At 37.5% G+C, this 11,609-nt stretch overlaps 1 protein-coding gene across 1 annotated transcript; it reads right to left on the bottom strand.

Annotated features, from left to right (window-relative positions):
• Positions 1 to 1,910: 1,910 nt before the first annotated feature.
• Positions 1,911 to 11,591, bottom strand: LOC139712194 (uncharacterized). The gene is made up of 7 exons (XM_071624034.1): positions 11,487 to 11,591; positions 10,634 to 10,680; positions 9,054 to 9,246; positions 5,525 to 5,645; positions 4,630 to 4,689; positions 3,758 to 3,922; positions 1,911 to 2,336 (listed from the first exon to the last, which is right to left on the bottom strand). The coding sequence occupies exons 2-7, from the start codon at positions 10,665 to 10,667 to the stop codon at positions 1,911 to 1,913; spliced, it is 999 nt and encodes a 332-aa protein (XP_071480135.1). The 5' UTR covers positions 10,668 to 10,680; positions 11,487 to 11,591.
• Between the last annotated feature and the right edge of the window lie 18 nt (positions 11,592 to 11,609).

Below are 11,609 nucleotides of genomic sequence, written 5' to 3'. Positions count from 1 at the left end.
CATTAACCAGCAAAGGCAGTGAATGTATCCAAAATGCTATGTGTATAAATTATTGTTTTCTTAAATACTTTTTTTTTTTTAAATCAAGAGTTGCCAATACACAAGCCATGGCTGCACAGTATGTTGTACAAATGTAAGTGTCATGGTAGAAAAGCACATTTGAAGTTTAAAACTCCATCATAGTAATAGCATCAAACATTCTGGTAAATGATGCTCTCGAATTGGCTTGAGTATACATCTCGGTACAGTGCACTCCCATTATAATGAACACACTTATCATGAAACTCTTGTTACAACGAAGTAAAAATTCTGGTACCCAAATCGTTATCTGTATATCTTCATATCCTTTATTGTTTGGCAGTTAATGAAATTTCATATAACAAAGGAAAACCGCTGGTACCGAGGACTTTGTTATAACGAGAGTCGCCTGTATCAGTGTGCTGCATTGATAATGGTTTCAAAATTTGGTTCGTGTACTCAATTTGCAAGTTTCTTGATTCTTTCTCTAGATTAGTTTCAATTCCAAAGACACACTCTATTATTAAAGTACAACTGGAAATTTATGATGACAAAGCAGTATACGTACCAGGGAAATCCTATGGTTTATTACCCTACCTTCAGTTTTGTAGTACAGCGGACTTACATTATAACAAAGTCTTTGGGACCGGCAATTTTCTTTCGCTATATCGAAATATCATAACTGAACAGATAGACAATAAAAGAATATAGAGCCGATGATATTGTGGCCTGAATTTTTACTTCGTTGTAATCAGAATTTCGTTAAAACCTTATTCGTTATAACGGGAGTGCACTGTAACGGTTTTAAGAACAGTAACAATACGGGTAAGATATGGGATTCTGAGGAGGAAAGCCAACCATTGATTCCAAGACACTGATCTAAGTTGGATTGCACAGTTTACTTTAAATGCTCTATTGTGAAGACTTCTTAAGACTGTACATGAGAAAGTGCTGGCAGGTATATGATCATGTAAGTGCTGTGTAGGTTTCGTTTCTTCTTCTCTGAACCTTTATATCAGAAATTCAAATGGCCAGACTACGGTAAAGTTTCTGAGTAATTATAGCCCTTACACATGTGGTATGATGTGTTCTCTAAGAAGATTGTGCAAGCAAGGAAATTCAGTTCTGTGTTTTTCACAAAATGTCTCAAATTGTACTCCCTACTCGCATGCTAATTCTGTGAATATTGTGCACATGTATGTTGAAATGTAGTGTACATATGAATATAATTATGTGAATAATAAATCTTATTGAAAGAATCCAATGTTCCACAATCTAGTTCTTCATTGCATGTGAGAAAATTTAATACAGTTTAGTGACAGTACATGTGTATGTTACTGAATGCACATAAAAGGAATCTCAATACATGTACATGTACACATAGCTCTGTTGTTTACATGATATGTCATTTACCTTAACATTCTCATATTCTAACTCCTTTTTAAATCCTTATGTTCGATGATAACCATGGCATTGGCAAAATGAAATTTTGAGGATCAGTTCCTTTCCTTCGTTCAGCAATTTGGGTTCTCACTCCACAGAGCACACTTAAGACAAAGGGACATTGTATTTTGTGCTTTTATTGCTGTTACGGAATTCCCTCTTTGCTGAGTCACTCACACAAGTGAAGAATGCACGTGTTAGTCATGTGCAGCTCCAAATTGGTACTCCTCCTGAAGATATGTCAAGATAATCCTCCACATCATTCTGTATTAAAGGCTTCCTCAAATATTGTGCTCCTTTGTTTTTTAATCCTGCTACCTCTATGATCATGTTCACAGTCTTTGGCAAGCATCTGATTTCATCTGTCCTGAACAGCATAACAAAACTTATATCATTCCGCACATAATTGCTGGTGAAAAACAAGGAAGAGTATTTAACTGCACATAAGACTATGTACGATCAACTGTACAGTCTGCCAAGTTCTTTGAAGAGGAGGTGTGATGCGGAGGAGATGGACGTTGCCTAGAAACTGGGCGACCTTCCAGCTGAATCAACGTTCCTCCAGTCCATCCCGCCTCATCTCCTACATGGCATGCACTGATGGCCGCCTCGCTCCCAAGCCGACAGACGAAGACTGACATAGCGCCCTCACTGTTCCTCACTATCGAGCAAGCCGACGAAATCTTGTTCTTTATGCCTCCTGTGACGTCGTGATCCAACTGATCGGTTGCTATGCTGGTTGCTATGCTACCGTCCTCCCGAACAAAGATGTGTGGAATGAGGCTGGCGGTGGGCTCCTGTGGGGGCGCTGTGTATATCCCATCTACGTTAGACAGGAAGACTACCCTCTTCGGTCGGAAGTAGCGGCTCAGCACCTGTGACAGATGTATGAATCAAGGATGCAGAATTGTTTTCTTATCCCTGTGAATCAGCTACAAACTTGTCTATGAACAGATTAAGCATCACCTTGAATCTGTGTTAGATACATTGGCCTACACTACACTAGCAGTCTTACTACGAAAACAATCTGCTGTACACTGTAAATGACTTTCCTGTGTTGGCATTACTTTTCATCACTAATAAACACAATTAGCTCATTGTAAAATGTCCAAACATGAAAATCAAATAATCTATATAAACATACAAGTGCATGTATTTCTCATAATTGAATTTTTACATGAACTGTTAAAATTTATTATACTCTTTTATCAGTCAGCATCATTGATCTCCAAAATACATAGTACAGTGCACTCCCATTATAACGAAATGCTCGGGACCGGCAGTTTTCTTTCGTTATAACGAAATTTCGTTATAACCGAACAAATACAATATATAACAAAAACAAAGAAACCACGCATGTATCATACTTTGTTTGTTGAATACTCATCTTACACTGTGCAGATATGTTAAACGGAATGATACACTGTACATTTTAAATTTCATTTGTATATTACATTAAAGAGAGCATAAAATTGACGGAAACTGTGCGTGACACATGGAGCGAACACACCGTGATGTGAAGCGTTCGCCCATGCTTGTTCCGCTACGAATTTTCGAAAGCGATCTGCATTTCGTTATAATGGAGCACATTTCTTTTGTTTTTCTTTGTCTGTGGGGCTCGGAAAAGACTTCGTTATAACGAAAATTTTGCTATAACCGTGTTCGTTATAAGCGAATTTTGTACCATAGACATTAATGGCGATAATTTTAGGACCAGAAGTTTTACTTCCTTATAACGAAATTTCGTTATAACCGTGTTCGTTGTAACGGGAGTGCACTGTACATAATGTGTCTTTTGGTTACGTGTTACCTCACAACAGCTATCAGACACTTACCTCCATTTTACTGCTACTTGGTAAACTGATGTCTGACATGCTAGTTATCAGCAAAGTTTGCTTGATTAAAAGTTGTAAAATGGGCTTTAGAATCTTTGCAATCTGATTGGTCAATTGTCATGCATTGATTTTTACTGATCCACACTGAGCCATGCGTCCGATAAAATCTGAACGCATGGCCATGCATCCGGTAAATGCACAGGCCTATTTCGTGGATTAATGAAAATTGGAAGTTCTCGTTCAAGTTAGGAACAGTCTAAAACTTTAAACAGTTTCACAGGTAAACTCACATCCAATTCTCACCGATCCACTCTGTCCTGTGCATCATTTGTATAATGTCTCTATTTTGTCCGACTTCCTTTCATGAAGATGAAGAACCAGAGTTAAGTATCCAATGCATGTAATGAATTGCGTATCATGTGACCTTCATAACTGTCTCTTTTCCAAGTAGCATGCCCTACCTCTATGATGTTATCCCCGCTCAAAATGGTACATCCAAGATCCTCATCAAGCACACAGTCACCGTGCAACACAGGCACAAACTTCTCACTCAGCAGCTCGGCCACATTTTGGCAGTCATTCTGGGTGACCTTTGACCTTCCCTTTGTCTTCCAAGCTCTGCATACCTCCATGGCAAAAAAAACAAAAACAAACAAACAAACAAGCAAACAAAAGAAAGTGATATGAAGTGACATACAATTGTATTACATTTAGATATATCTTACATTGCTTCAATACTGAATGTGATACAAAGATAAAACACAACAAAAGTGTGGGGCTCTCCTTGGATTTCTCTCTTCCTATACATTCAAAATGATGTAAACATACAAAATGGGATATCTTTCTTCATAACATTCCTCTGGAAATCCTTTGTGAAATTGTACATCCAAGGCTGATCTTTTGACATACCAAGAAAGGCAAAACACAGACAGAATGCCAAGGATAGCATACTATTTGTGTTGAATTAGTTCGTTTTTACAACAGAATACACCCATTTGAACCATACTATACAAGAATGAAATGGATGACACCCATTTTATGTGCGTATAACTAGTAGGCTCAACAGACATATCAGATAAACAGCCTCAACAACATTCTAAAACAGCCACTCACAAACTAACTTGTACAAAAAAGAAAAAAAAGAAGAAAATTGACGTTCATGGCCATGACAACATTAATACACTACAAATCTGCCATGGGGACTGCTGGTTTTCTCTTACAAGTGCTGGCTATGTATAAAGCAATCACAACTCATGAGTACAGTAATATATTTCTCTAAGTTTATACTGCGAAGATTTATCTTGCTGGTAACATGAGCAACGTTGGTACTCACAGATGCACCAACAGCTGAGATGCCTTTATCAACCAGAGCCTGAACTATCAGGTGATTCAACTGAGATACAAGGAGAGAGAGAGAAAAAAGGAGAAGGAAAACAATAATTGACAAAAACAGAGAATCAAACAGAGAACTGTATGATCACATATAGAAATGCATACAATATCTAACGCTGTTCATCATGCTTGGCATTTCTATACTCTTGGACAGAAGCAATGTTCTTTGTCTTGCCGGCATCAATTTCTCATTGCATTTATTGCATTTTACAATGTGGAGACAATGGTTTCTACAGTGAGCATGGTACTGTACATGTTGATAACTAAGCTCAAAATATGCAACAGGCTATCATTGTCTTGAATGATAACAAAACACAGAAGTATTACCTCATGTGAAGTGCAAGTACATGTAGAATCTTTTACAAATATTTTTTGACTGTTTAATGCAAAGGCTCATTGTGAAGTACATTTTACTGACTTTACGAATAAACTCCACGTTATGAGGTTATTATTTCACAAATCTCTTTTTCTTTTGCGACTTGTACATGTAGTTTTCTAGGGACCTGGCCATGCAGCTATACATTGCTACAAACTTCTATTCCTCTTATTGGCTCAAATTTGGGGAGTCTTTCCAAGAAGCTAACTTGAAGGGCTCATGCCATTGCTAAATGATGTTGCTCATCTTGACTGCAAAATCAAATGATTTTTTGAATAGTCAAACTGTACTCCATCCTCCACAGTTTTGCAAACAGCTTCTCTTTGTTCAAAAAAAAAAATACTGAATTCAGTTATTCTTAGCAATCGTGTTTGTATTGACTTTAGAAAAAATCTAAAAATCATTTGGGAAACATCTTCTCTTTCAAGTTTTTGTAATCAAAGATGTCTCATAGACATACCGTTGTGACGGACAGCCTGGTCTTACAGAAACCCTCCTGAACTCTAGCCCTCTGCTCTGATGACAGATGTCTGTATCCCTGTGAGACTTTGTATTCACTGGCTTCAAAATGCCCGAATGACCTGCAATGATGACCAGAGGGATAAAAAGGGTCAAATATTAACACAGAAGTTCAGAAACTAGAGGGCACAACACTGTCTACAGGCTGGCTGGTGATTTGAGCTTTATAGGAGCTTTGAAAAGGGGGAGAAAATAATAAAGGGTTACTTGGCTCAAGACACCTAATTACATGTACTGATAGTTATTATTTAAAGTACTTACAGGATACATAGATAGCAGGGTCATATTGTAGGTATGAATCACTGGTCAATACAGACAAAAAGAAGTGTGTCTGATGCTGCACAGTTCTTCCTCTTTCCTCTTAACTTACCATTCATCTCTTTATAAGTCTAGTTTTTTAAGAATTTCTATATACCTGCAGTGTGCATTAATACATGTAGCTGGGAGTGTATAGAATGATGATGCCAATAGACTATGTTTTCCATCTAGCACCTGTCCATTACATGGTGGCTCAGACTACATTAAAGCACACCACACACATCACAATATTTGGCCCATTCTCAGTAAAAGCGTTCAAATACGGAATTTTGGTGTCGCCGACATTCCATGACAGTTTGCGGTTTCCTGAAACCTATTAGATACTATTTAAATGTTCATGATATATCACGAGGACTTTATTTGTTAAAAATAAACACAATCAAATGCGGTTGTCTGCCTTTTTGTATAAAATTTTGCTGTTAAACTTCGTTAAGACCCCCAAAACGCAGTGTCGCCGGCTATTTCAGAATTATGTTTCATTGCTCCTCTCCGTCCACAAACACACTTTCCAAATATCATTTTCATGGACGATGAGCATATCATATGTGCTAATCACAATACTCAAAAAGTTCCAAAATTTTTATTGACTTCTTTTTTATAGCCTTTTGAAACCTGTCGCCAAGTTCACTGCCAGATACGTTACCAGTTTCTTTAGTGTTACAGCATTGCGAAAATAACAAGACTATGCAATGACCCTGTGTATATGAAACCCTGAGAATATACTTCATACATTGCAAGTACTTAGATTTTTTGTGCAACAGCTCTTTATTGAGAATACGGTACAATGTTTGAAATATCGGTTTTCTACACTTTTATTTGGACAGATACGTTACACACTTTTCACGCCACTCACTGCGACAGATATTGCAATGTCAGACAAATTGTATATTATACATTTCTCCTCGGAATGACGCATCGATTCAACATTAAAGTTTAGTACAAGTGAGAAATATTTGGCAGATATCGCTCTCATAATAATATGATCGACCATATACGTTACCACAGATACGTTACCCCAGATACGTGACCGAATTCTGCTCATTGGTCTTGTGTTTTTCTGGGGATCAAATCTGGTCAAAATTCATCCCTACACATTACATGCTTCGTTTTATTGGACCTCAGGATTATATTCTTACACCAAAAGGACAGAGAGGTGAAAAAGAGCAACACTTCCACATGATTTTTCTTTCTGCGTCAGTGTCTCACAACTTAATGCCAAGTTTTCCGACAGATACGTTACCACATAATCAAAATGCTGAAAAGAAATTGTAAATGTTTTTACAAACAAATCGTTGTGTGCTCATAAACTCCAAAGTTCTATTAAAAAAACCGAGCCACTTTCATATTCTATGCAACAACTTTGAACGTTTATTTTACAAGACGAAGCTGAGATTCAGCATATCAGTTTTTTGCTTTTCAGATTTAGCAGATACGTTACGTATAATTCAGGGCACCCACGGTGACAAATAATGTTATGTAAAACAAAGTGTTCATAAAACAATTCTGCATAGAATGACGCTTCCATAAAAAATCAAAGTTATGTTCAAATGAAGAATATTCAGTAGAAATTGCTCTGTAACTTCACCGACAGATTCATTTACGGTACGCCAGATACGTTACCAAACTTTGAAAGAGTAAAAAGTAGGTTATGAAACGCTTCCGAGAAAAGTTTCAGTGTTCTGTTGCATATTTATTCTAGCTTTTTTTCAACATATGAAGAATTACTCAAGATTCATTGATAAATTTAACAATTATTTATTCATTTTCATTAAAAGGGATGAACCAAATACGTTACCATAGGTCAAACAACTGTTTAGCATATCGAGTTCATAGAGACTGTACCTACTTCCTTCTAAGTGCCTGCAAAAATATATTTTTTAAACCTTGTTTGCATTATCCATCAAAACTTAATGAATATTTATAGTCAGATGGATAAATACATTCAGACGTAAGATGAGAATATTCCGTGAATGAAGAACTCAGCTTTCACATTTAGGGCTCTTTTCCACTACATTTCATAGTTTGAATATTACGTACAATGTTTAAAATGGTTAATTTGGGCTTACATCATTCATTTTTACATCAATTCATGAGGTAAATAATTAAACAGGTGATATTTATTAATTCATACACAACTAAAATTATTACTTATATTTTACCAGATACGTTACCAAAGGTGATTCGATGTTTTTCAATAGTTATTTCCCCAGGAAAGCAATTCATATTTGTTTCCTGTGGAAATTCCAGATCGGATCGTTCCCTTTGCATGATTTGTGGGATTCGAAACTTTATTTGTAAGCGAAATTTGCTAAAAATACAAAGTGAATCTTAAGGTTATATTTCATTTCAGCAAAAACCATATTTCAACCTACCACACAGAAATGATTTCTACCAATTAGCAAGGGATGACAACATCTTTACCTCTTGAAAAACCCCAATATCTTTAGGGGGTACAGATGTCTTTTCCTGAACAGAAATTGGATCAAAACAATAAATTTAATTCAGAGTTAGGAGTCCATTACAACATGTAAATTTGCGGTAACGTATCTGATTGGTGATCAAAAATCATATAAGATGCTCTATTTCAATTCATTTTTACTCGATGAATGGCCATCATTTAGAATGTTCCACTTTTTGTTTCGTATTTGACCGGTTTTGAAGTTTCCGAAAACACATCTTTGAATGTATTACTTTGTGGTTGATTTTTCGGTTTTACTCATATGGAATTGAACACTTAATCTGAGAATGGCCCATTTGTCACTGGAATCAAAGTAATACCTGTTCATTATGCAGAGCACTCGAGTTTGTGCAACACACTGGTACATGTACAGTGTACTAGTATTCTGACCAGGCAGCAGTCTACTTTCTGTCACACAGTGTCAGTGATGCATCCTAAAGATCCATCCCCAAATTACAGATTGATTTTCCACAGGACACCCATTCACAAACCATGGTAGAGTAGATCATAGTGGATAGAATGTCTGTTAATGCAATGAACGTGACAAGTTTTGAACCACCCACTTTGATATTTTCAAAACTTAATTAACCTAGCTCACATTCTGGATTAAAAATGGAAAGAAATAGGACAACAAAAGAGGTAGAATGAAAAAAAAAAATGTGTGCAGTACACACACCACTGTTACTATTCTCACCCTGCTCCATGGACCACGATGCACCGTCCACTGATGCCGGCGATGATGTCCGCCGCAGCTGAGATGTTTTTGGGGATGGGCGTCCTGATGACATCCTTGTTGGTGATGGCACTACCTCCCAGCTTGATGATACACTCCACCTCAGGAGTCATATTAGGTTGGGGCCAGGGGTTGGGGGCTCCTTGGACGGCAGCTGCAGAGAGAGAGAATGAAATGGAATCGAGGGCCAGGTCACCAAAAAAAAAAAAAAAAAGAAGGATGTACAGTACAATCAATTCCTTTAGAAACAGTTTTATGAACTTTGATTTCATTGATTGTCTTGTCTGCAAAGTTCATGTTTTATAATCACTCAGTGATTTTCATTTTATTTACCTGACTTACTTGTGCAGCTCATTTTCTGGTATTTACCACTGTAATAGATTCTGCCAATGATATCTCACATGAGTTGCAAATAAAAGGCCTACCATGCTCCAAGGAACAATGGGATAAGGAGCCTTCTAATAATGGTGAAATGGTTACAGTTCAAGCAGGAAGATCTACAGAGGGTTTAGGGGCTTTACACCTCTCCTTGGTAACCTTATCTGAATTACCTACAATGATGCCCACTAAGTTGAAGACTTGTAGAGGGCCATTCAAAGGATTCAATCCTGAGCCCGAGGAGTTCCATGTGATGTATCAACTGGATGGTCAGTTTATGCATAATAATTTTTTTTTTTTTTTTTTTTTTTTGCTTGTCAGCTGATTTTGGGAGTACTGTAGAATAGCTTGTTTGTTTTAGAAAATAGCAAGTTGTCCGGTATTGAATTTTAAATTTCTAAACTTATTCTACAGGCAATGGGTAGTTTCACTGCAAAGATTTGAGAAAATTTGACTCTTCTGAGGGGAAAATTCTCTATTCCTCTGACATTTTATCACTGAAACTCTGAGCAGAGTGAAATACACTGTATACTGTTAGATGATGTATGCTGCAAGTAGACTATACATTTGTACTTCATAGGCCTACGGTACTCTGTAATCATCTGTATACAAATTGTATCATAAATTTATCAATTGACTCTACTAAGTACTATGAAAAGGTTAGTCACATTCCTGTTACACTTACAAATTGATCAATTACTGCAAGGCTGATGAGATAAAATCAGATCAATTAAACAAATGTGCAAAACTGCACTGTCTATTTTACAAACAAATAAACTGTTGAAATACCGTGCCATAAATACACACTTATACACAAAACCAAAAATCAATCTCTGATCTATTTAATTATTTCAAGCACATCCACATTCACCTTGCTATTCACGTATGGGGTTCAAGAATGTAGACAGAAAAATCCGTCTGTCCGGAGGATCAAATTTTTAAATCATTTTTTTTTTTTTTTTTTTTTTTTTTTTTTTGGGGGGGGGGGGGGGGGGGATATTTACAGCTCTCCTCCGCAGAAGGGAATTCCGTGAAGCCAGTTGCAGTCTCCGCGAAACATACTGGTAATCATATCCCCGACAATTCCAGACCAATCTTTTGGTCATATTAAGAATGGTGACATGTACGCCATATGAATACTTCACTTTTCAGTAGGGGCCTACCTTGGCAACTGTCCTGAGACATACTGGGCTCCATCTTGATGCCCTGGCTGTGAAGAAGACAGAAAACGTATACCTGTATGATTAACTGACAAAGGAGAAACCTTGCAACTTAATGTCAGAAGTCAGAAAATGATTTGGCAACAATTACCATACATTGACTACCACAGGGGCGGATCCAGGAATTCCATAAAGGGGAGGCACCTTTACAAAATTAAAGGGGGAAGCACGCCCCCCCCCCCCCCCCCCCCCCCAATCCTGATTCAAGGATGCCAAGTTCAAAAATTTTTTATGAGTGAGATTTTCATGACTCAGCATCTCGGCGAGCAAATGTGCGCGCCAAGCGAGGGTGTGGGAAGGGTCCCCCACCACCGTGGCTTCCCACGGTAGGGACCTTTTTCAATTTTTAGCTCTTAATGGTGCGATCAGGTGCATACTTTTAAGTTACTATTTTTTACTTATTTTGAAAGACAAAAGGAAATATACTACTGTACCTTCAATTGTAAAGTTCACTTTAATCCTTTGAGCTATATATGCTCCTTATTATGGGCCCAAATCATGTATTAACTCCTAAAATATGATGGATCGAATAACCAGGATAACTGAATTTCCTTCTTTTTTTTTTTTTTAGTGAACATCTGCTGTCAATGCGCTGTCAATGAAAACCAATTCCGCATGCAGGTCTACCCATCTTCTCGATCGACTACCCGACAGTACCTACTGCTTTTGGATAGAGTTTGCCAGATTGGTAATTAATATAGAGGTGTAGAACTACTGTAGTTTCACTACACCTAGTATAGTGGTAGAACTCTACGCAGTAGAGTTATTCACCTACCATTAAAATCTGTCATTGTACCTGCCAGGCTCGATTGGAATGGAGTTGGTACACGTACACACAGTGTAGGCACTTGGGCAAATGAACGATACTTCACTGGCACTCACCCCGGTGCGCTCCCGTTGTTTCTCGATGGAGTCCTGG

The sequence above is a fragment of the Diadema antillarum genome, unplaced genomic scaffold, assembly GCF_040938485.1.
Source record: "Diadema antillarum isolate AM-2024a unplaced genomic scaffold, OU_Dant_1.0 seq00001772_RagTag, whole genome shotgun sequence".
Classification (NCBI taxonomy): Eukaryota; Metazoa; Echinodermata; class Echinoidea; order Diadematoida; family Diadematidae; genus Diadema; species Diadema antillarum.
Note: the sequence above shows the minus strand (reverse complement) of the source record. Positions and strands in the feature narration are given on the sequence as shown.